This window comes from Meriones unguiculatus, chromosome 3 (assembly GCF_030254825.1).
Source record: "Meriones unguiculatus strain TT.TT164.6M chromosome 3, Bangor_MerUng_6.1, whole genome shotgun sequence".
NCBI classification, from domain to species: Eukaryota; Metazoa; Chordata; class Mammalia; order Rodentia; family Muridae; genus Meriones; species Meriones unguiculatus.
Window position 1 is genome coordinate 17,044,239 of NC_083351.1, and position 26,222 is coordinate 17,070,460.

Here is a 26,222-nt window from a genome sequence, read left to right on the forward strand (position 1 = left end):
AGGCCCCACCTCCAACTGCTATCGATAACGTGAATTAAGGTTGAAGTTTCCGAGGAGACCTCTAATCAAACCATGCCATGCTGCCCATGCTTCTCAGATACTAATATATGCCCCGGCCTCGGGAGCTGGCTAAAATAAAGGGTTAGATGAAACAGGTCTGGATGGGCCCCGAGTTCATGACACTGACGCTGCGGTTCTGTAGATGAGCAGCAGGGCAGTTACTGGCCAGTGTGAGGCCGGCCAAGCGAATGTTCTTGCAGTGCTGCCTGACAGAGAAGACAAAGGGGTTGTAGGAAGTGTGCCAGCACTGAAAGTGAAAGGTGATTCATCGTTGCCAGCATGGGAACACGTGGAAGCCTGGGCTGGGACAGATGGCTACCAGCAGAGCGTCGGTCTGCCTGGGGAAAAGGTCAGGGACTGAGGATGGACAGCTCGCCCGCGGTAATCGTGTGTGCTCCAGACAGGCAGCTGTGCCAGGGGAGAGAGGTGCAGTGTCCCTGGAAGGAAGATTGTTCGCCACTCCTCTCACTAAAAGTGGACGAAGAATCCATAGATGGAGAGTATTGCCAGATGGATTCATGTTAAAAATGACTGTAAATGACACTGATGAGACCAGCTAGAGTGAGAAAAAAGCTTGTAGTTAGGCTCTCTTTTCAAATATTCACCATGGTTAAACCAAGCAATAGCATTTTTTTTTCTTAATTTCACTGTCAACTCTAATAAAAGCATACAATGCTGTCAAAAATCTTATAATTTTAGAAAATATTGTGCAGTTATGCTTTAAATTTTATTCACAATATTTTATAATTATTAGCCAGTAAGTGTTGGTCAGAAAATCAGAGTATCATCACATCAGCCGTAACTTATGTAAAGAGCTGTGTGTGTAAAAATATATTCAGGCATATTTTCTTCATGGTTGAAATGCTTTGAAATGCCCTTGGGATAGCATCTCCTTTAATTTGACAGAAATCTCCCAGACCTTTAGCATACAGAAGGACAGGGACTAATAAGGATGTGCTGTGGGGCCCATTTTAAAACTCTACTTTATTTGAGTTGTTTAGGTCTCAACCTCCCAACCCTAGATAGGAGAGAGAAGGCCCAGACCCCTTTACTCCTCCTCGCTGTTTAAGGCTGAGGCGTTCTTTTAGGGTTATACCGATCTCCATCAACAGCAGTCTCATCTGTTTCTCTCTGTCTGTCTGATCCAAACTGCTACACATGACACACACCAACACCAAGAGCCACAGCTTCTCTTTCTCTGCTCTCAATTTGTATCTGCAGAGTCCTAGGCCACGCCCCTCTCCGTGCAGCACATGGAAGGCTGTTACCAGCTGGCAAAAGCCATGCCCCTCAGGAGACAGTTAAAAGGTGTGGACAAACTATAGTCCAACTACAACCCCACACTTGGGATTAAAACAAAAACATATTTACATAACTGAGTTTACAAAGAAGCCAAAACTTCCATTACAGTGTGATTTATTTTTTTTCTGCTGCCTTTGAAGGATAAGGGGTGGGATAGTGAGGCCGAGGGCCATTGAGCCAGGCAGCTCTTGTAAACTCTCCAGAATTCCGACAGCTGAAACAACTCAGTGGGATTCAAGACTGAGTTTAGAGAAAATCAGCTTTGCTAATTAGCCCATTTCTAGATTTTACAAGAGACATTCCTGAATGTCTCTTGAATGTAGCATGTGTTTACCATTCAAATTTACTTAGTGGTCTTTATTTTAAACTGAGACTTGGCAAGAAGTAATTATTGAAGAATATCAAAGGTCTGAAAGTGGACCACCACCCCCTAAGCTGGAAGTTGCAGAATTTAAAAAAAGGTCACTAACAGACCATTTTTGTACTGCCTTACATTTAAATGATTAGGATATAAAAATTATTCATCAGGCTGCTGTTCTGTGGACAGTGTTGTCCTGTTACTGAAATAGTGTTGCCAGCTACCCTGGGATTCTGCCATGTCTGGGGTGCCCTTTGGACAGAGAGCAGTTGGTAATGCTGTTCATTTTCCGTCTGAGGATGATGGCTATACTCAGCCACATTGCAGGACAGCTTCAGATATCCCTCTGCCAGGGTAGCAGCTCAGTTAATAAGATTGCTAGCCTCCCATAAGCGAAGCACTTAGATCTCCAGCACCTCACAGAGCGAGTTTAATTATAGCGCGTGCGAATTGGAGGCAGAGAATGACAAGAAGTTTGGTGTCATCCTTGGCTTCGTAGTGAGTTTGAGGCTGGCCTTGGACACATGAGTGCATGAGGCTCTGTCTCAACAAACAAAACAAACACAAAACACACTCTGTGTCGAGAGACCCAAGTTTGGTTCCTAGAACCTACTTTGGGCAGCTCACAACTACCTGTGTACCTCCAGCTCCAGGGGCTCCAACTCCCTGTTTTGGTGTCCTCAGACACTGTATTCATATGCACATACCTGCACTCAAACGTAACGCACATAATTAAAAAAGAAAACGGGAAAAACTTTCCTGCATTGAAAGACAAGGAGAGGTGGGATCCAGAACTGAGGTGTAGACTTAGGCCAGATAGTGGTGGTGTGCACCTGTAATCCCAGCCCTTGGGAGGCAGGAGCAGGCAAATCTCTTGAGTTTGAGCCTGCTTTATAGATTGAGTTCCAGGATATCCAGGGATACATAGAAAGAACCTGCCTCAAACAAGAAAAACAAACAGAAGAATTCAAATGTAGATTTGAATTACCATTTGGAAAACGGCTAAACAAAAAAGAAGTATCTAGGTGAGAGGAGGCCAACCCAACCTTCCCCCCTGAGGCTGTGGAGACAAGTATGCATTTCTCTTGGGTGACACCCAGGAGTGAGTGTCTGGGTCACAGGGCTGGTACATGTTTAAGGAACTGGAAGCCATTGAGCATATGCTTACCAGTTTACTTAATACGGAAATATATTTTGTGCTTATTTGTGTGTGTGTGAGATGCTAGGGATGGACCCCAGAGCCTTCCATATGCTAGAGTAAGTGCTTTATGACTGAGCTATACCTCCATTAACTCCAGGCTGCCAGCTTATCCCTATGCTATTTTTAAATGCCTTGAAAACATGGCCAAGAGACTGGCTTTCCTTTTTTAGTTTCTGGAAACAGTTCTGGACCACAGGAAATTTTCTTTTAGTTTTGAAGTCATTTACAATTCTTAAGTATCTGCAGGACTTGGTTTTCTTTCTACTAAAATGTTCATTTCTCTGCACAGTCAGTGAGTTCAAGAGTGTAGGCTGTGTCTGTAGCTAGCTGGCCGACAACACTAGAGTGTAGTGGAACTGAAGATGGGACTCCATACGGGATGGGACTGTTTGTTTACTTTGGGCTCCTTGAGTTCTGCGGCAGACTTCCTGGAAACTTACTACCAAACTCACAGGAGTTCTAAGAATTAATGTTAGCAGTTAGCACTGGGGGGCTGGAGAGATGGCTTAGTGATTAAGAGCAATTACTGCTCTTGGAGAGAGTTCAGTTCCCAGCACCCAAATATCAGAAACTCCAGTTTTCTGGGATCTGACGCCTTCTTCTAACTCCTTGGTCATCAGGCGCATGTGGTGCACGTGCATACATGCAGACAAAACACTCAGGAGCATAAAATAATTACTACAATAATATAAAAGAAATCGACACCAGATAGCAAACACATCACTGATGGCCTGTTATGCTTGTTTTAGCCTCTGCCTGTGTGGCTTCATAGGTTCAGAGAGAATCCTCAGGCTGGATTTGGTTTTTGTTCTCAAGCATATAAACCTTTCTGTATCTTACTGAAATGTTTCTTAGCCATTACAAATCTTTATCTGTGGTAGGAGTATTATTAACTAAGTTGTGGAAATATACTTAGTATGTACAAATCCCTGGATTCAGCCCCCACTACCAGGAGGGAAAAATACCTTGATTTTTTTCTTAATGTATTCAAATAGTTAATTTGATCACATCAGCATAGAAATGTTTGCATGGAAAAATATACAAGACTAGAAAGTTTTAAAAAATATTGTTGTTGTTGTTGTTATTATTATTATTTACGGAGTAAAGGGGAGTGGTATTTACATGCCAGTAGTCAGAGGACAGCATTCAGCCTTTTCTCCTTCCACTGTGAAACTCCATCTTCAGGGTTAGCAATGTTTATGCTTTTTCTTCTTTTACTTTACTTTTATATCAATTTGCTGGTCTAAGCTTGCTTGCTTATTTATTTATTTATTTCTCTATTTATTTATTTATTTAAAGCATCTAAAGCCAGGCAAGCCTTTAATCCCAGTACTTGTAAGGGAGAGGCAGACGGATCTCTGAGTTCAAGGCTGGCCTGGTCTACATAGTGAGTTCTAAGACAGCCAGGGCTACACAGAGAAACCCTGTCTCAAATCCTCCCTCCCCCGCAAAAAAAAGCAACTAAAATTTTTAAATATTTATTTTATTTTGTGTGTATGAGCATTTTGTTTACTTGTGTGTCTGTGTAACCTGCCTGGTGTCCTTGGAGGCTATAAGAGGATGCTAGCTCCCCTAGAACTGGGACTGTGGACAGTTGTGAGCCATCATGTGCGCCGTGGGAATCAAACCCAGATCCTCTACATAAACAAGTGCTCTTAACCACTGGGCCATCTCTTTAGCCCCCGAAGAGCATTTTTTTAAAATTATTTATTGGAGATATAGACAGTTGTGAGCTGCAATGTGGGTGCTGGGAATTGAACCTGGGTCAATTCTGGAAGAGCAGCCAGTGCTCTTAACCACTGAGCCATCTCTTCCGCCCCCGAAGGGCAATTTGTAAGTTATGTTTGTATACAGAAAACTCGTCAGTGTGCATTTAACCAATTAAAAAATATATGTATATATTTAGATTTATTATTTATATAGTATACTAACTGCATATGCGCCTGTAGGCAGGCCAGAAGAGGGCATCAGATCTCATTGTAGATGGTTGTGAGCCACCATGTGGTTGCTGGGGATTGAACTCAGGATCTTTGGAAGAACAGCCAGTGCTCTTAACCTCTGAGCCATCTCTCCAGCCCCACATTTATTTTTATTTTTTAAATTGCATTTATTTATTCTTATTTTATGTGCATTAGCATGAAGGTGTCAAATCCCTTAGAACTAGAGTTACAGACAGTTGTGAGCTGCCATGTGGGTGCTGGGAATTGAACCCAGGTCTTTTAGGAAGAGCAGACATTGCTCTTAACCACTGAGCTATCTCTCCAGCCCTACATTTAACCAATTTTGGTAACAGTTCTTTGGCCTTTACTTTTTCTACCTTGGCAATGTGAGCCACAGAATTTGGACCCAGGACATTGCCTCCCCAGTGGCAACAGATCTCATGTCTGTTGTTGTCATCGGTCTTGTAGCATCTACTAGCTTAGCCACAAGGGTCTTTGAGTTTACAAGTGGTGTCTTCCTGTGGCCCAGCTGCCTCAGTTTGACTTTTCCCGGATGCAACAATTGACGTCCACCTTTGGAAATAAGGCAGAAGACCACCAGTTCCATTGAGTCTGTAGTGTAGAATCACCACCAGCTGAGCATTCCTCTTCTCCACCAAGACAGTCCAAGACAGTGACAGTATTGACCCCCATTCAAAGGACTCCTCCTTTGGAAGAGCTGCTGGCTCCAAAGCAGCTGCTCCTCCTGCCAGCAGCTTTGCTCTTAACACCAGCTATCAGCACCTTCTGCATTGTCTTTGGTCTGTCTGTGTTTGTGGGGTGGCTCAAACAGCTGGGAGGATGTGTGCTGGTCCAGGGCCTGGACAAATTGGTTAATCTCAGGAGGTGCTTTCAGCAGTTTGTAGGAGACAGACAGCCTTTCTCCACAGCAGCCAGATGTGATAAGGTCTCTTGGTGAGATGTATTGTCCAGTGCCTAAGTTCTTAAGCTTTCTGTCTGACTGGGCTCACTACTCCTAGCCTTCTCCTTCTCCTACTTTGCTGGCCTTGAGCTCACAGAGATTGGCCTGTGCTGAGATTAAAGGTGTATGCCACCATGCCTCATTCTTCTCCTTCTATTGTCTCTCTGTCCCTGAGCTTTCTTGCTCAGTTAACAACTTCCTGAAGTTTTATTGTGTTTCTGCCCAGCTTTTCGAGGGCATAGTTGTGAGCTTTCTCCTGAATGGCTTATTTTCTGTGAGTGCTGAGTAGTATTACTTGGTATAGAACCCTAAAATTGTGTTTCTTTCCTATATTAATTTACTTTTGGTCTGTAGCTGGCTGCTAGTATCAGAACAGTTAGTCTTTGTCAGTCTGAGCCAAGTGCATTTTTCTTGGGAGTCATCCCCTCTACTGTGTGGAAGTTCATTCAGCTGCTTACATTTTCACCAGTACTCATGGATGGTCATTTTTTAAAATACACATTCATTCATTGGCTTTTTGAGACAGGCTTTCTCCCTGTGTAGTGTTGGCTATCTTGGACTTGTTTTGTAGAGTAGGCTGGCCTTGAACTCACAGCTATCGCCTGTCTCTGCCTCTCTCTTTTGAGTGCTGGGATTACAGGAGTGCACCAACCACTGTCCCTGGCATATGGTCAGTTTTTAAAGTTTTAATTTTTTTTAAGATAAGATCTTTCTAGCCTAGGATTGGTTGAAACTTGCTATGTAGCCCAGGCTGGCCTCAAACTTCTGATTTTTCTGGCCCAGCTTTTTGGGATTGTAAGTGTATGCTACCATGCCTGGTTTAGAAGTTTTTTAATAGCTGAATTTGCCCTGCTCTGGAATTGACAGAATTGGGACTACAGAACCAGAGAGTTGTTAGTTGATAAATTTTTCAGGCTTTATTATTCATCTGCAGCTAATGAGTGGAAAGTGGACTTTTAGGTTATATGAAAGATACATACAGACATATTTTTCAGGTTTATTTATTATGTCTACAGTGTTTGTCTGCATGTACACCTACCTACATGCTGACCTCATTATAGTTGGGCGTGAGCTGAATCCTTTGTGGCATGTGCATGTGTCTCCTCAAAGCATGCATCTCTTTGACATGAACAGGAAGAAGCTCGGAAGACACATTATCGTCTCAAGTCCTGGATATTTGAAGACTTTACCTTTAGAAGACATTTTTGTGCCTTCAGTCTTTGGGAGTGACCGTGTCTGCCCCACGAGTTAGCTTTGGCGTATTTCTGGGCAGTCTGTTATGTTTTGTTTGGTTAGTGCAGATGAATGCTGAATAGGGAAGCAAAAGAAGAGAGAAAAGCAGAGATCCTTGAAGCATGCAGAGGTGCCCAGCAGAAGTCCCAACTCTTAGGCAGGTGTGGACGGCGAGGAAGCAGCATGTTGGAAGCCTTTCAGCCTTGGCGTTTTCTTCTAATGAGCAGCTTGAAAGCTATCCTGAGAGTGTGGCAGTATTTTAAAGTCACATTTTTTTTTTTTTTTTTTTTTTAAATAGTGGTGAGATTCAAATGTTTTTCTTCCATCTTAAAAGGAACTGAGCAGATTTGGTCATCATCTGGTCTTGATGGTTGTGAGGCTGAGTGAAGGAGTCTTTTACAATCCAGATAGGCCACAGTAGCAGCTCTTTGAGCTTTACCTCTGTGTTTATGGTAAATGAAGTTTTTCTATTCTAAACAGAAACAGTGCATTACTATTTCTGATTCTTCATGCATGACCTTGAATCCCTTGTTTTTGTATTTTGCAGTACATTTTTATACCTGAAATTCCTGGTAGTGTGGGCACTTGTCCTCCTGGCCGACTTTGTCCTGGAGTTCCGATTTGAATACCTGTGGCCGTTCTGGCTTTTCATCAGAAGCGTCTATGATTCCTTCAGATACCAGGGACTGGTATGTGTCTATTGCATGTTCTGTGAGGGATTTAGTTACCCTTCTAATTAAGAGAATATCTTTAGTGGCTGATACTGACCTGTGTGTGTGCCGTGTATGCACATGTATGTATGTATGTATGTATGTATGTTGGTGTTTTGCTTGCATGTGTAAGGTTCCCCTGGAACAGGAGTTACAAACAGTTGAGAGCCACCATGTGGATGCTGGGAATTGAACCCAGGTCCTTTGGAAGAGCAGCCAGTCTTAACCTCTGAGCCATCTCTCCAGCCCCTGACCTGTTTTAAGTTGATTTTATTAGCAATAAATTAGCTCTTAATGGCTGAAGTGCTTGTGTTGGGAGGAGCTAATTGGGTCTGTGAATTAAAATGTGGCTGTTTTAAGCTCACTGATAATGATTCTGTTTTCTCCTCCTCTCCCACGTGAGTGGAGAGAAGAGGCTGGGAAAGGATTACAAGAGGGAGGAAGCTCTGGAGGACTCAGTAGTGCCTGCTCTTACTCTGGAGTGCCCTGTCACTAGGTTGTAATTGAATTAAAGCAGTGGTTCTCATTGGTCTCAAGACTCCTTTTATATAAAAAATTATTGAGAATTCCAAAGAGCTTCTGGTAATGTAGGTTACAAAATACTAATTCAGTGAAAATAACTATTTACCCCAAAAATGTAATAGAAGAGTGGCTTTGGTTTTTTTAGAGCTCTCTGTTTGGAAGAATCTCAGTGCTCCTTCAGGAGTCTCCAGACCACAGGTTTTATAGCATCCAGATAGAGCCTGGGGCATAGCCTGAGCTTATTTTTTTGACTTATGTGTTATTTCTATTGTGATCCATAGCTACACCTTACAACTAACTGTTCAATCCAGGCCTGCCATTTTGGTCAGAGCAAATCCATGCTCCGAAAAGACAGTTTCCAGCTTATGGCTCACTGGTAGAGAATAGTGGTGCCCAGAAGAAGGCAGCCTTGTATGATTATCTTAGAATGCTACCACAGCATAGTTCTTGCCAGTATTTTGGTTTAGCAGTCTAGCCAGCTTTAAGAATGAAGCTCTTTAGGAATGGTTTATGAGGAAGCAGGAGGCTTTTCAGCGTGAAAGTTCTTGTTCCTTCAAGTAGCCTGCCAACGAGTTCCCAGTGGTCCAGCCTCTGTTCTGGTGGAGTTTACCTCCTTGGTTTCAGAACTGTGAACAAGAGCACTCCTTAATGTTGCATTAGCTACTGCTTTGTAATAGATGTGCTGTTCAAGCAAGCTTATAACCAAGCTTCCACAAGCTCTGTGCTAAGTGTTTAAGATTTCCTCTCATTAACTTGCTATAGTAATTTTTTGTTCAGCAAAGCTTTTAATGATGAGTTCGGAAAGACAGTTTTTAATTTGCTTTTTTTCCCCTCTCTTTAGGCCTTCTCAGTATTTTTTGTTTGTGTAGCATTCACATCAAATATCATATGTCTCCTCTTCATCCCCATACAATGGCTTTTTTTCGCTGCTAGCACGTATGTATGGGTCCAATACGTATGGCACACAGGTAAGTCTTAATGACTTCTTGGTTAGAAATTTTAGATGCAAATTAAGTATTTAAGATTGACATTTTAAAGCCAGGCGTGGTGGGGCATGCATGCAATCCCCACACTTGGGGACACAGAAGCAGGTGGATCTCTGTGACCTGGTCTACAAAGCGAGTCCAGGACAGCTAGAGAAAACCTGTCTTGAAAACTCAGGGGAGAAAAAAAAGATTGCCATTTTAAGGTTGCCTTTCCCCAATACATTGTAATATGTTGTTTGGCTTGTTGGTTTGTGGGTTTTCATTTGTTGGCTGTAGGGTTGCTTATTTGAGGGAGGGTCTTGCTAGGTTGTCCTGGTTATTCTGTAACTCACTGTGCAGACCAGGACAGCCTGGAACTCACAGCAATACTCCTAGACTGTTTGCTGTGCCCTGCCTTGCTTGCTATGCTTTTATACACGGCTTTTATCTTTCTTTGTTTCTTTCTTTTTGAATCAAAAGCTTAAAGTTTAGGCATCTCAGTCAGCAACCTCTATTACAAAGATGCCAGTTTAAAATGAGCTGAAGTGATTTGTGTTTAGTGGTTGAAAACATTCATGTGATACGCAAGATGTTCACAGCATTTCAGTATTGAGAGGTCAGTTAAGTGAACTCAGTACATTAACAAAATACCTCCCCAGCACCCCAGGCCCACGGCGGCCCTTCTGCAATTGGAAATGTGTAGCCGTAGAGACCCCTGCCGTTCCCGCTTCCCTCATTCACTTTGGCTGTGTAGGAAATAGCTCTCCACAGTGGGTCACAGGTCCTCCTTGCACTTTTACCCCTGGATGATATTATAGTTTAGGGCATAGTGACTCTTAGAGAATCCAAAAAGGATTTATCTAGAAACATATGGAAATGGACAGAATTTGACCTTAAAAGTTTCAGGATGCCTGGCCTCTGAATGAGTGGCCTCCCTCCCAGCTGACACATAGATCTAATGATCTGAGGATCCTGCTCCAGCTTCTTTAAGTCTTTGTTTTCTGTAGGAAAAGACATTTCTGACACCACCAGCTTTTCATTGTATGACATTTTGTGCTCCTAACTCTATGGACTGTAAAGAGATTCTTACTGATAGGATACCCTGTCAGCTCCCTTCCTTTTTTTTTTTTTTTCCACTGTCCTATTATTTCAAACTAAATCAGAAGAGTTATTTTGGCAGCTTCAGCTCATTGTGAAAGCACACATAGCGTGCACTGTTGGGATTTGAGGATTGGCCCTCAGAGTCACACTATCTGCAGAGCTTTGGGAAGCAGGACTCTCGGACCTGGCTGATGTAGGATTTTGACTCTTGAGAGTGTTCCCGATAGTCAAAGTTCTCTGGAGCAGCGTCTTAGGCAAAGCTGCTGAAAAGGGTGGTGCTGGCCACTGTAGAAGACAGCTGAACCTTGCTGTTAGAGGTCTCCACTGTGGGAGCAGACTGATTGAAGCTGTCTGGAATGTTCTCCAGTTGGCTGTTGTCTAATTCAAGAGATTTTTTTCTTTGAATTAGCTTTTGCTTGTATTTCCTTCTCTGGGCCATTTGGATGCACCCCTGTTTCTAGGTCCCTGTTTCTTCTCTGACACCTGGAGATTAGGCAGTCTAAATGTCTGAGAGGCTACAGCCCAGATGTGCTAGGACTATGCTGGGCAAAGGCTGGGCGAAGGCAGCCTTTCTAATTCCTTCAGGGTTGTTATCATGGGGAGGAAACCAACCACATAGCTCTGAATAGAACCTGCCGGGAAGCCACCAGGTGTCAGCAGGACAGTGTCATAAAGTGATGTACACACTGGAATAGCCAGGTTGTTAAATGGGTTTTAATTTGAAACAGTTAATGCTGAGACAAATTCCATTAAACAGAAATACTGTGTTTTTATTGGCCCTGGAAAGCAGGAGTATAGTGTTTATAACTTGGAGGCCTAATATTTTCTTCCATATGTTAAAATTTAAAATTCCTTGAGATAAGAATAGTGACAAGAGCTGGCAAGACAGCTCAGCAGGTGAAGGCACTTGCTGTCAAGCCTGAGGACTTGAATCGGAACCCCAGAACCCTCTTGGTGGAAGCAAGAACTGACTATGAAAAGTTGTGTGCTGACAGACTGGCTGTGGTGTGCACATATGCATGCGTCCACACAAAATAACCGAGTAAGGGTAAAAATTTAAAACAAGAGTGTTTGGAAAAATTGTATATAGCTACAAACGAAGGGCAATATTGTGTCATAAACATTTTGGTGTTGGTAATGGTTTTGTTTTTTGAGTTTTTTTGTTTGGTTGGTTTTGTTTTTGTTTTTTCAAGACAGGGTTTCTGTGTGTCACCTTGGCTGTCCTGGAACTTTCTTTTTAGACCAGATTGGCCTCTGCCTCCCAAGTGCTGGGATTAAAGGCATGAGCCCCACCCAGCAGGTGATCTTTTTTTTTAAACTGAATTTATTTATGTATTTATGTTTGAGTGTTATTTGTATGCATGCCTGCATGCCAGAAGAGGGCATCATATCCCATTATAGACGGTTGTGAGAATTGAACTCGGGACCTCTGGAAGAGCAGCCAGTGCTCTTTTGTGTGTGTGTGGTAGTGGTGGGGGAGTTGGTTTTTCCAAAACACAGTTTCTTTTTGTAGCCCTGGCTGTCCTGGAATTCACTCTAGACCAGGTTGGAACTCACAGAGATCCACCTGCCTCTACCCTCTGCCTCCCAAATTTGGGATTAAAGGCATGTACCACCATTTCCTTAACCACTGATCCATCTCTTTAGTCCTTGTGGTGATGAATTTTTTTTAATAATTTATTTTTATTTTCTGTGCATTGGTGTTTTGCCTGCATTTGTGCCTGTGTGAGGGTGTCAGATCCCCTGGAACTGAAGTTGCAGACAGTTGTGAGCTGCCATGTGGGCCTTGGGAACTGAACTTGGGTTCTTTTGAAGAGCAGCCAGTGCTCTGGCCACTGAGACATGTCTCCAGCCCTGGTGATGATTTTCTTTTGAAGCAGGGTCTCATGTGTTTCAGGCTGGCCTCAACCTTGTTATTTTTAAGGTGGCCTTGAACTCTTGTTCCTCTTGCTTTCCAAGTCCTGGGATTCTATGTCTGTGCCATCACAGCCAACTTTTATAACCCTTTTCTATGCTGTTAAACCCAGGGAGCAAGATACAATCTATAATGTGGTTCTACATTTACTTTAAAAAGCTTCAGTGGAGTTATTCACGTAATAGATGGAGAAGTAACATGTTTCGTCCTATCTTTCTGTTGTCCAGTAATATTCTTATGTTTATTTTAACCTACTAGATTAATGTAGGAAGTAGGACATAGTTTAAAAATCATTGTTGTTTTGAGGCAAGGTTTCACTGTGTATCTCTTTCTGGCCTGCAACTTTCTGTATAGAAGCAGGCTGGCTTTGAAGAGACCGGTGAGCCTCTACCTCCCTAGTGCCCGGATTACAGGTGTGTGCCACTACACTCAGCTGGAAATAGAAAATTTCATATTATTTTGAAGAATTGGTAATTGTGAAAATATCTGTTTTGGGTATTTTAGATCTGTAAGGACAGTTGCGCTTGTTAGCTGCCTTTACAGATTGTACATTAGCGAAGGCCCAGGCATCAGAGTGCTTGGGCTTTCCTTAGACACTGCCTTGTCTGTGAATTTGGGTCCCTTTGTGTCATTCATGCTCATAAATACTCCACTATCCGTCCTTTCCTAACTCTGATGGATGCAGCTTGTGATTTATTTTATTTATTCTGTTGCATGTTGCTTTTACCTCCCTGGTGTTTTCATGCTCGCTTAAATGAGCATCTGTTCCTGGAAACAGTACAGACCCTGACTGGCCTGGAACTCGGAGACCACCTGCCTATGGCCAGATCTTCATTCTTTATCGAACTTTCTACATTTTATCGTATAGCTTTATTATAAGTAAACAATTTCCCGTTAGTGAACACTTAGGTTAAATCTTTGTTACTGTAAGTAGTTTTACGGGGCTGGAGAGATGGCTCAGTGGTTAAGAGCGCTGTCTGCTGGCTGCTCCTCTAGAGGACCCGGGTTCAATTCCCAGCCCCCACACAGCAGCTCACAACTGTTTGTGACTCCCAAGATCTGACACCCTCACACAGACATACATAGAGGCAAAACACCAATACATATAAAATAAGTAAGTTTTACGGTGACTATTGTGTCTTGTATTTCTTCAGGGTGACATCTAGAAATGAGATTTGTCGGTTAAAAGTACAGGTATTTAAAGTTTACTTACGCTGCCGAGCTGTTTCCCAAAAGAGTCGCAATAATGGGTACTATGAACTAGTTTGAGAGTAAAATTTTCCCAGTTCTCTTTCTATGCTATTATCTGTCTGTCTGTCTGTCTGTATGTATGTATGTATGTATTTTTCCAAGCAGGGTCTCCCTGTATAGCTCTGGCTGTCTATGCTCTGTAGGCCAGGCTTGCCCAATGATCTGCCTGCCTCTGCTTCCTGAGTGCTGAGATTAAGGGTGTGACCACTGCCTGGCTTTAATGTTTGTAAATAGTGAATTGAATTAGGGATCTGGTTGTTGTAGTTGCAGTCCCCTCAGTAAAGTCTTGGTAAAGCTGAACATTCCATTTCTATTTAGGACTTAACTTTTTTTTTTTTTTTTTTTTTAATTTCCTTCCTTCCTTCCTTCCCTCCCTCCCTCCCTCCCTCCCTCCCTCCCTCCTTCCTTCCTTCCTTCCTTCCTCTTTTTCTTCCACTCTTCCTCTCTTTCTTTCTTTCTTTGAGACAGGTTCTCACTGTGTGGCTCCTTTGGCCTGGAACTCTGCAGACTAGGCTGAGCTTGAATCGAAACAAAACAAACAACAAACCACTTGCTTCTGCTTCTTGTGTGCTGGGGTTAAGGCTGTGCACCACCACACGAGGCACTTTTCCTTAGTTTTTCTTTTCTTGTTTGTGGATGTGATTGCTGGCATTGAGCCCATGGCTCTGTCACTGGGCCACACCCTCTGTGGTTTTGATTGGTTTTATTTGCTTGTTGAATCAGGATCTCATTATTTGTCCAGGCTGGCCTTAAAGTCAGGAGCCTCCCCCTGCCTAGTCTTTCAAATTTGGGGATGACAAGTAGGCACACAGTACCATACTCAACTTTGATTGCCCCCCCCCTTAATTTATTTTTAGGAACTCTTTGTATGTCAAGATTATGAACCTTTTGTTTGATGAATATTTCCTGAGATGTTTACCTTTTATTTTTATCAAGGATTTTGTTGCTTGTTTGTCATAGAAAAGCTTTCCATTTTAAATCAAATTCCTTTTTTAAAAAATAAATATTTTTTTATTATGTATACAATGTTCTGTCTGTATGTACACCTGTATGTCAGAAGAGGGCACCAGATCTCATTATAGATAATTGTGAGCCACCGTGTGGTTGCTGGGAATTGAACTCAGGGCCTCTGGATGAGCAGTTAGTGCTCCTAACCTCTGCGCCATCTCTCCAGCCTCAAATTCCTTTTTATTTTAGTTGAAAATTGCTGTCATTGACTGACTCGCCCGACAGCCAGCCTGCCTGTTGGGTCAGCCCCTGTGTCACTGATGGTTGTCTCTCTGCTGCTTTTCCACAGAAAGGGGAGTGTGTTTGCCTACAGTGTCCCTCTGGATACTCTTTGTTTATATTGAAGCAGCAATTAGATTTAAAGATCTGAAAAATTTTCATGTAGACCTCTGTCGACCATTTGCTGCTCACTGGTGAGTATTACCTGTGTTCGTAATCTACATTTCAGGGTAGAGTGCGAAGTTCAGCTGAACTGGCCTTTTCAGACAGATGGATCCCAGGTCTGTCCCAGCCTGTATTGCTGAGCCTGTCATTGTCTTTAAGCTTCAGCTTTCTACCCTCTCTGTTGAGGTCATGGGAAGGAGGGGCAGTGTGTTAAGTGTTTAACTTGATGCCAAGCTTCTAAGTATCTGACAAATGATGTGGATGATGATTCCAAAAGTCTGAAACTTAAAAGGAGCGTTTCTTCTTAAGAAATATAAGTGAATATTGAGGTATATTTAACTTAACCTTAACTAAAATACTAGAAAGTAAACTTGATTTCTGTTTACATCAGTTGTGAAAAGTACAAACCCCTAAATAGGCAGGAATTATTATTTCTAGTTCTTTTAGTTTTTACAAACACATGAGTTAAATAAACCTTGTCATTTAAATTTGTAGTGAAACCATATTTAGACTAATTAAAAATCACAAATTTTAACATTTATGAGTCTTAATATGGGTTTGACAGTGCTTGCAGAAGTTTTGGAAAGCATTAGACAATCTGATTAGTTGGAGGAAATATTTTTACTTTCTTTGAGTTATTAGTACACTTGCTTTAACTTGGTAGCCAACCCAGAGGGTGGTCTCTGGTACATATTTAAATGATAGCTGACACATAGGTGAATTTGGAGTTGCTGTGTGAGAGTTTTTATTAATAATATTACAAAAGCAGCTATTGCTCTTACTCTTCAGACACAAGATGATTAATTATGTAATTGTCTGTGTTTGACTCTACTTTCTGATGTTCAAATTTAAATAATGCTGTTTTATATATTTTATTTTAATTTTTGGTTGTTTGAGATAGGGTTTCTCTGTATAGCCCTGGCTGCCCTGGAGCTCGCTCTGTAGAGCAGGCCGGCCTCAAACTCAGAGATCCGTTGCCTCTGCCTCCCAGTATTGGTGTTAAAGGCATGTACCACCACTGCCTGGTGCCCTTTTGGTTGTCGTTTTTTAACATTTTGCATGTTTATTTGTGACTAGCCATAGAAATGTCCCTATTCTGCTTAAAATTTTTATAGTTTGAGAATTTTATATATGAATATAATGTATTTTGATCAAATCTAGCCCCCCCATTTTCACCCCTTAAACTCTTTTTATTATACTTCCATGCACAAACTTACTCTTCCAATGTTCTGTATTCTTTTTTTAAAATCCCGCTTAGTGCTGCCAACGTGTGGTGGGTTAGGGCCATCCACTGGAGCACGGGGGTCTTTAACAGCCCCTCAGCTGGAACTTTGTCTTTGATGCTGTGCAGCCATAGGCTCTGTGAGTCTCTGAGCAGTGGTCCTATCATGTCCAGATACATAAAATGCCTAAATTCTAATGCATACAGCTCCTTGTTTCCTCAGAAAACATTAGTTGCTCTTATTTGTCAGTTCCTGTGACACCTCTAAGAGTTAAAGCGGCCCTGAAGTGTGATGGGAGGTGTTTTCCTGTGGTTCAACAGACCTGTAGCATAGGGGCTGGTTCTGTTTGCATGAGTTTATCATCATTAACTAGAATTGATTTTCTCATTTTCAGTCTCACTAGTCTTATGTGCTTGCCGCACATGTTGTTTGTTTTAAGCTTGCAATTATTGGCTGGACTGTCTTCCTTCTAGTATTGGGTACCCTGTGGTGACTTTGGGCTTTGGCTTCAAAAGTTATGTGAGCTACAAAATGCGATTAAGGAAGCAAAAGGAAGTTCAAAAGGAGAACGAGTTTTACATGCAGCTTCTGCAGCAAGCCCTCCCTCCAGAGCAGCAAATGTTGCAGAAGCAAGAAAAGGAGGCCGAGGAAGGTAGGTCTTTACTCTGAAGCTATGGGTCTAGTAGGCTAGTCAGATTCTGGCTCAGTAAGAAAATGGCTGAGATTTTAGGTTTTCCAGTTTTCTAATATTTCTCCTTGGGCCTTGTTTGTTTTGTCATGACATACAGAATGTGAGTGCTGTCTTAAGAGCCATCTGCTTTTTAATAAGGTACTTGTTTTACATACATTTTTATTTTGTATGTATGGATTTTTTTTTCCTGTGTGTTTGTGTGTTTACCACATGGTAGTTTGGAGCCCAGAACCTGGAGTTGCTGGTCATTCTGAGCCACCAGTTCTATGCTGCTGGGAACTGAACCCGGGTCCTTTGTAAGAGCAACAGGTGCTATTAACTGTTGAGCCATCTCTCCAGTCCCTGTCTCATTATTTTTAATTTTTAAAAATGTAAATATTTTGTTAGAAATTTTAAGAAATAGTTACTAATAAAATACATCTTCACTATGACATTGTAATTGAAACAAGTCAAGAACCAAACTACAAGCAAGACGGTAGTGTGGACATGTGATGTTGCTTTCTGGCAGAACACGGAAATGTAGATCTTGTTCGAATGTTTCATATACTGTGCAGTGGTTCTTAAATGGAACCATTTTTAAGGGGGCTTTTCTTGTGGATATTCAGCCAGTAGTGATAGATGAGCTGTTAGTAATACTAATTTTATTTTATTTTTTAAATTTACTTATTTAATCATGAGTACTCTATCTGCATGTACACCTGCACACCAGAAGAGGGCACCAGATCTCATTATAGATGGTTGTGAGCCACCCTCTGGGTGCTGGGAATTGAACTCAGGACCTCTGGAAGAGCAGACAGTGCTCTTAACTCTGACCCATCTCTCCAGCCCCAATACTAATTTTCTTTTCTTGGGAGTTAGAAGTTAGAGGTCATACTTTTTAGTTAATTTATATTAAAAATTCTTTTTTCTGAAGCAGTGCAAGAGCACAACACATTGAAATGTACTGCACTGATACAGAAAGCTCTTTATAAGTGTCTTGGGATACAGACATATTACCCCAAGGCTGGAGTCACAAGAAGAGTTGACGTCCGTCTGCATCCAAGAGACGCGGCTTTCATTTGAACGCTTTTCAGTAATAGTATCAGGTGTTTGTTTAATTCAGGTGTCTTCTTAAAAAGGTAGTGTGTGTTTGTCTGTGTCTGTGTAGATGTATGTGTATGTATGAGTTAGTGTGCGTGCTGCGGCACACGTGGAAGTGAGAGGACAACCTTGTGGAGTCCTTTGTCTTATACCTGCGTAGGTCTTGGAGATTGAACTTGGTCACTAAGCTTGTGTGGCAAACATTTTTACACACAGAGCCATCTCCTACGTCCAGTTTAGGCCACTTTAAAAAGAAAGCTTCTTGGGAAAGTAGACATTGTTGGACTGTTGTGCCTGTAGCATAAGCCAGTAGAATAAATCTCTTTTCAAAAAAACAGGTCCTCTTAAAAAAACGACCTGCTTTTGCTCTCTTGCTCTTATGACAAACTCAGTTGACTCGATTTATATTCTATTATATATGGCTTAATTATGAAATCTTAGTCTTGCTTTAAGCCCCGTCTTGAATGGTTTGAGGCTCACATTATTGTGATTTTTCTCCAGTGTGCCTGGACTCGCTCCTTGCAGTTAGTGAAATACATTATACTTACTGCTTTTAAGGTTCTGCTGTGGTCAATGTAGTGAATTTCTAAGCCTAGCTAATACATTTTACTAAGTCAATGTAGTCTCTGTTTTTAAAAGCTAAATATTCCAGTATGGGTTTTTGTTTGTTTGTTGGTTTGTTTTTGGTACTGTAGCAGCCAAAGGATTGCCGGACATGGATTCCTCGATCCTTATACACCACAATGGAGGCATCCCAGCCAACAAAAAACTTTCCACAACGTTGCCAGAGATAGAATATCGAGAAAAAGGGAAAGAAAAGGACAAGGATGCCAAAAAACATAACCTTGGGATAAATAACAACAACATTCTACAACCTGTAGACTCTAAAATACAGGAAATTGAGTATATGGAAAACCATATCAATAGTAAAAGATTAAACAATGATCTTGTGGGAAGTACAGAAAATCTCTTAAAAGAGGACTCATGCACTGCTTCCTCAAAAAATTACAAAAATGCCAGTGGAGTTGTGAACTCCTCACCTCGAAGTCACAGCGCTACAAACGGAAGCATTCCTTCCTCGTCTAGTAAAAACGAGAAGAAGCAGAAGTGCACCAGCAAGAGCCCAAGTGCACACAAGGACTTAATGGAGAACTGTATTCCTAACAACCAGTTGAGCAAACCAGATGCGCTGGTAAGGTGAGTGTGTGCGGTCCTCCACCTCCTGCTGTGACTCCAAAAGTTATGCTCCATGGGCCTGCTGGAGTGGCTCATGGCCGGATACTGTAACTGGTAGCACTTGTGTGTCTGTTTTACACACTTCATAGCCACCTGTGTCAGCATATGGAAATATTGACTTAGCCTTTTCTGTATTCTGAATACCAGGTGATGGTGACTTCTCACATGTGACAGATTTACATGCAGCCCGGGATTGGTGGCCTTGAAGTATGCTGTGTTTGTCCTGTTCTTTTATGTTTGCATAGTTAATGCAAATCTCTCTTGATCAAATTGACATAGATGGGGAGAGGAGTAAGAAAGTTGTCCTTGCTACCATAGACTAGTTTTATTGGATAGTTTCTCTTTCTGCAGTTAGAATTTAAATTATTCATAGATAAGTCTGAGATGTTCATGTTTGAAAAGTAATCGCTTGGGCTGACATGGTGGCTCATTGAGTGAAGATGCTTGCTGCCAAGCCTGATGATCCCTGGGACTCAGGTGGGAGGAGGAGGGAGCTGATGCTGACAGGTCGTCCTCTGACGGACACACACACACACACACACACACACACACGACACTTGCACACACACAAAATTTTTTTAAAAAGAAAAAATCCAGGCATGGTGCTGTAGGCCTGTAATCCCAGCACGTGGGAGGCAGAGGCAAGTGGATCTCTGAGTGTGAGGCCAGCCTGGTCTACAAAATACAGTCCAGGGCAACCAACTACGCTGAGAAATCCTGTCTCAGACAAAAAAAGGAAAAAAAAGAAAAAAGTAATCTCTGACTAACAATTTTCTATGGGAACATAATACTAGGTGTGAATTTTAATCAGAAACATTCCTTTTCCCAATCTCATTTTAAAGAGTAATACTGTTGTGTCACACTGGCTGGCTTCATTTGATTAATTGGCAAATAGCTGTGGCTTTTAACTCTGGTCTTCAGCCTGGGAGCCGAGAGTTGAACCGAAGGGTTTTAGTTTCTGTTTTTGCTCTAGGTTAACTCACAGTTCAGTACATTTCTTATATTCTGTTTTCTTTGGTTTATTTAATAGCCAAGGACAATTTATTCTTCGAGGAAGAATTTTCAGCATTGTAAATGATGTGAACCAGAATATTGATTAGTTTTGATTTTGTGATAGCCAGATAAAAGGAGTGGACATGGGTTCCGCACTCTACCTCACTCCTGAAGCAGGCCCTCGGTGGCTCTGAAAGGAAGCACGCCATTGTTGCTTAGGGGCAGACGTCCGTTTTCTTTCCCACTGTTCTGCAGAGTAGTCGCAGAGAGTCCTCCTCCAGACATCTAGAGGAGGAAGACCAGTTATTGTACTCCTTATTTCAGAAAGAATTTCCCAAAATCCACTCAGTGAAGCAGGTGAAACATTTGCTGCAAGTTATTTAACATCTTTAAATGATTCTAGTACCAAAACAGGTTTCCAGTGTTTGGTGTAGCAAGGGAGGTGAAAATGCCTTCTGGGACACTAATTGTGATGCTAATTGGCTCCATTACCTGATCTACCTTTGGCATTGAGGATTGAGGACACAAATGGCTGGTGAAGTAGGGCTGTGGTATTTCTGTTCCTTGCCTGCTCCTGGGGACTGCTGCCTCCTCTTGTCACTAGTGTGGACTGTATCTTTACCTGTTTGCACCCTCAGAGTAAGTCTCTCTTTTAGAGAAGTACTTGCTGTCAGTTAACAGAAAATATATCTACGTAATTTTATCAACTTCTGTGGAATCACTTTCATTTTAATGTAATATGAAAATAGAGGAAGCCAGGTGAGGTGTTGCCACCCCTAATCCTAGTACCCAGGAGGCAGAGATAGTGGATGTCTGAGTTCAAGGCCAACCTGGTTTATGTAGTAAGTTCCAAGACAGACAGGGCTGGACAGTGAGACAAACAAGAAAGGAACCCACTGTTGCACAGTGGGAGAAATGCGTACAAATGGTGGCCCATTCCTTTGATGCACCTGCCTCTGCTGGGATTAAAGGTGTGCACCACAGCCACCGGTGACTTTATTTTTTATTTACTTTGGAGACAGGATCTCTCCATGTACCTCTGGATGTCCTGGAACTCACTGTGTAGACTAAGCTGGACTTGAACTCACAGAGATCTGCCTGTTTCTGCCTCCTGAGTGCTAAGATTAGAGTGTGCCACTGACTTCTAATAAAGATATTGTAAAAATCATACTTTCAGGCCATATTAGAGAATTTGAGAGAGTATTCACAATATGCTACTTCTTGAAGAAGGAAAAAGCAATGCAATTAAAAACATTTTCCCCAATGTATACACAAAAGAGATTGGAAGAAAAAAGCCAAAATGTTGACATAAGTTGTAGCCTATGATAGAATCAGACATTCATTTTTTTTTCTTTTTACATACATTTTCAGAATTTTCCACAGTGAACAATAATGAAAACATTTAAAAGGAAAAGTGTTTTTTGTTTGTTTGTTTGTTTGTTTGTTTGTTTTTATGCATGGTATTTTGCCTGCATGTGAGTCTGAGGCTGTTGGATCCCCTGGAACTGGAGTTACAGTTGGGAGCTGCCATGTTAGTGCTGGGTACTGAACTCAGGTCTTCTTGAAGAGCAGCTGGTGTTCTTAACTGCTGAGCCATCCCTCCAGCCTGGAAAAGCATTTTTCTAAGCAGATTATCCACCTTTGGTTAGAGGAGGCCTTATCCCTTCATTTTCTCTTGCTTGTCTCCTAGAAAGGTTTTGATTTATGTATGTTTTGATGAATGTTATTAAGGCTGCTTATTTAAACCTGATGTGTTTGAATTGTTTTCTTGAGTGTGAGCGGGTGTATCACCTTTAGGTGATCACATGGAACTTGGTTGTCTGTCTTAGGGTTATCATTGCTGTAATGAAACACCATGACCAGAGCCACTTGAGGAAGAAAGAGGTTTTTTAGTCTATGCTTTGGCGTCACGGTTCATCATTGAAGAAAGCCAGGATAAGAACTCAAGCAGACCTGGAGGCTGGAGCTGATGCGGAGACTATGGAGGGTTCCTCTTAACTGACTTGCTCTTCATGGCGTGCTCAGCTGACTTTCTTATAGAAAAACCCAGGACCACCAGACTAGGGTGGTGCCACCCACAAAGGGCTGGGCCTCCCACATTAATAACTAATTTAAAAAGCCCGACAGGCTTGTCTATAATTGAGCTTCCATCCTCTCAGATGACGTCAGACTGTATCAAGTTGACACACACTAGCAGTCTCTCAGGCTCCTAACACAGGCATGCAGGGCCAACTGTGGCCATGTACGTGCCATGGTTGTGCCTAGTTCTGCACTGGCTGTGATTCCACAGGAATGCATTCTGCACGTGAATGCAGTGCTGATGAAGTGTGAAGAGAGCATTGGATTCCTTGGAGCTAGAGTTACAGCCATCTGTGAGCCACCCAAGGTGGGTGTTGGAAACCAAACTCTGCACACGAACGGTATTCTCTTTTCCCCACGGAGTCCTCTCCAGTCTCACACACTGTTCTTAGACATGTTTTTGGAGCACAGCTTACCTGTTTACACAAAGCCAGTGGCTGCTTTTGTGGCAGAGTTGAGTAGCTGTGACAGACTCTGTAGCTACAGAGCCATAAATACTCACCTTTTGGCCCTATTCAGGAAAGTGTATTGACTTGTTTTGTACAGCACTTGCTTCCAGAATGTCTTCATTTTTGTGTCTTTATGAAAGGAAGGTTCTTAGCGAATGGATATGTGTTGGTTAAAAGTAGAAGGAACAAGGAGCTGAGTGAATGAAGAAGGCCTATCAGACAGTGGGAGTAGAAGGCAGGGTACTGTGCTGTGATGGAGGTTATTGCACTGGGTAGATTGCTAAGGAAAGGCGCCTAGTTGGGAGAAAGGCTGGGAACATGGGAATAATAAACGTTGCCTGTGGGCTCTTTCCAGAAAACTTAGGGAACTGGCCAAGGCCAATTCCTCTTTTGGTTTGAGAACTACATATCTTACTAAAGGACCCTATTCCAACTTGATTCGTGATTTCTTTTTTTGTTTTATTTTGTTTTGTTCTTTCTGTGTATGTGTATATGTATTTTAGACAGGGTCTCTAAATAGTCCCATCATGGAACTTGCTCTGTAGACTAGGCTGGCCACAGAGATCCATCTACCTCTGTCTCCTGAGTGCTTGGATTAAAGGCATGTTCCACTCCGAGCAATTTTGTGAATTCTTAACTCAGGATATTTGAAACATACTTAGAATGTTAGTAGCCAAAATGTTTTTCTTCCTAATGTAGCAAAAATCGGAGCTAAGCCAGAAAGCAGTGACGTTCAGTAGTGTCAGTCAGTTGCTGTGCTGGGAAGGAAGAAGGTACATCAGAACAGGCCTTGTCAGTTCTTGAGGCTGGTGTGGGCTTTCTAGTGCTGCAGAATTCCTGTGAAAGCTTCTTAATCAAAGCAGCTGGGCTGGACTAGTGCTTCAGCAGTTAGAACTCTGGTTGCTCTTCCAGAGGACCAGAGTTCTGTTTCTTTTTTTTTTTTTTTTTTTTCAGAGTTCTGTTTCTAATGTGCAGCTTACATCAGTAACTGCAGCTGCTGGGATCCGGTGGGTACCCATACACACACAGTCTTTCTCTCTCAGAAAAAAAAAAAAAAAAAAAAAAAAAAAAAAAAAACCTTTATAAAAATAAAACAGAAATGGCAGTGGTGGTATACGCCTTTAATCCCAGCACATGGAAGGCAGAGCCAGGAGGATCTCTTTTAGTTCTAAGACAGCCAGAGAGGGGCCCTGCCTGCCCCCCCCAAAATAAACAAAAAGGAAATTACCCTAGATACAAGTCCTGAAATTTTTGTTGTGTTTTCTTTTATTAGCTAATTCTAATTGATAATTGTGGTTGGTACTTGTGAAAATTTTTTAAAGACTTTATTCAGAGCAGTTTTTAAGTTCATAGAAAGATTGAGCAGGACGTACAGAAATTTTTCTCCCACATGCCACCCTCTGTTACAGCTGACAATTGATATTGAGACATTGCTATCACCCCAGTCCTTGGGATTGACATACATTTATTGTTGCTAGACTGTATTTTGCAGGCTTAGACAATTCAAGAATCACACAAGGAGTTTGTCTTCAAAATCCTATTCCTCATTTGCTGGTTAAACCCTGGGAAGCCCTGTTCTTACTGGCTGTAGGTTTGCCTTTCCAGAATACCCTGTTACTTCACTCAGTGAGTACATGTAGGTTACTTTCTGTCTCGGTAACTTATTTTAAGGCCGACTGTCCAGGTAGATGGACGATTCCTGTGGTCCTTTGTCTACTCTAGTATAGCTCATTGCTTCTGGGTTTTGTAATAGGCACGAAGCCACCATGAATATGGCCACATGATGGCGTGTGCCTTCTTGTAGCTCATTTGCACTTTATATTATTTTCTTTGATAAGGTGTTTTTTTTTTTTTTAATTAGCCCCAGTTTTTAATCAGGTTGTTTTCTTACTGTTGAGTTTTAGGCTTTTGTTTGTTTTGTATACTTGGATCTTTTTCATTTGAGACAGGGTCTTCTTGAATATGAAATCCTTTCCAGCTCCGAAATACTGAAATTGCAGGGATATGCAATTTCATACCTGGCTGGGTGACAGATTTTTATTAGACATCTTTTGCAAATATTTTATCTCTGATGAATCATCTCTCCAACCCCTTCCTTTCTTTCTTTTCTTTTTTTTTTCCATTTTCTTTTTTTGTATATAAATGTTTTGCCTGTATGTACTGTGTCTGTGCACCAAGTACATAGCTGATGCCCGAGGTCAGAACAGGAGGGCAATGGATCACCTAGAACTAGAGTTGGGGACGGTTGTAAGCCACCATGTAGGTGCTTGGGCATTGAACTCAGGTCTTCTGCAAGAACAAGTACTTTTAATTGCTGAGCCATCTCTCCAGCCCCAGTGGTTTGTTTGCTTTTTAAACAGGGTCTTACTGAGTAGCCCTGGCTGGCCTGGACTTCCCTCTGTAGAACAGGCTGGCCTCAAACTGACAGAGACTGCCTCCCAAGCATTGGCCTTAAAGGCATTCGTCTTCATTCCTGGATCGTTGTTTTATACTTTTGACAGCTCCCCCTCCCCCCCCTTTCCCTGCTAGGGTCTTTTGGTTTTGGTTTTTTGTCTGTCTGGTTGGTTTGTTTATTTTACTTTGTATGCACCTATGTCACGTGTGTGGGTATTGGAACATCTAGTGCTAGAGATCCAGGTGTTTGTGAGCTGCCTGACCTGGGAACTGAACTTGGGTCTGCTGAAAGAGCAGTGAGTACTCTTACCCATCTCTCCAGCCTGCCTTGACAGTTGTTTGTTTGTTTTGTTTTTTGTAGAGCAAATCTCCCACCCAGTCCCCATATTGGATACATACCCTTGCTTATGCCAGGCAAGGATTCTATCGGTCAGCTGTAGTCCTAACCCCACAAATTTTAAGTTTTAATGTACTTTAGCTTCATAGTTCTTTCTTGCCTCATTGTTCTACAATGTGTAGCTTTTATGCTCCTCTGTTTTTTACTTAAATTACATCAAAATCAGTTCTTCCACTTATCCTCACCCTGAATTCCTGGTGAATAAAATATTCCATTGTAGGTCTCTGGTTGTCAAAAGTTCCTGTCTGAGATCTGTCAGGTCAGGGTGTGACACCTGACCTGCTGCTCTCTTGGAAGGGTCAGCAGTTCCATGTCCATTTGACAGAGTTTCTTTTCAAGTACAGCCTAAGACTGAGAGTTTGTGTTGGTGATTGTTACTTCTTTTAGTTCCCTAGTTAAGGGAGAAGACTCAAAACAAAAATGTAAATTGTTCCATATTCTGTAGAAAAGCTGAAACAGAAGTCTCTTTTCAGTATATTTCTGTCCCATTGCCTTTTATGCATCAAATATGGGAGACTTTTTTTTTTTTTTCTTTTTGAGAGGAAGTTTCTCTCTGTAGCCCTGGCTGTCCTGGAACTCACTTTAGGCCAGGCTGGCCTTGAACTCAGATCTACCTGCTCCTGCCTCTGCTTCCGGGGTGCTGGGATTAAATGTATATACCACCATGCCTGGCTTAGGAAACTTTTTTTTTAATTATTTTTAATATGACATAAACTTGCTTAATTAGTTGAATTATATATGGTATAAAGAGTCATTAAGAAATGAGTAT

At 41.9% G+C, this 26,222-nt stretch overlaps 1 protein-coding gene across 1 annotated transcript in view; it reads left to right on the plus strand.

Moving 5' to 3' along the window:
- Maco1 (macoilin 1) overlaps window positions 1-26,222 on the plus strand; it is a 62,838-nt gene that overhangs the window by 11,433 nt on the left and 25,183 nt on the right. Inside the window, exons 2-6 of the mRNA XM_021643181.2 lie at window positions 7,603-7,744; window positions 9,129-9,255; window positions 14,817-14,940; window positions 16,608-16,786; window positions 18,601-19,102. Of these exons, the coding sequence (XP_021498856.1) occupies window positions 7,603-7,744; window positions 9,129-9,255; window positions 14,817-14,940; window positions 16,608-16,786; window positions 18,601-19,102 (1,074 nt within the window). The remainder of the gene's footprint in view (window positions 1-7,602; window positions 7,745-9,128; window positions 9,256-14,816; window positions 14,941-16,607; window positions 16,787-18,600; window positions 19,103-26,222) is intronic.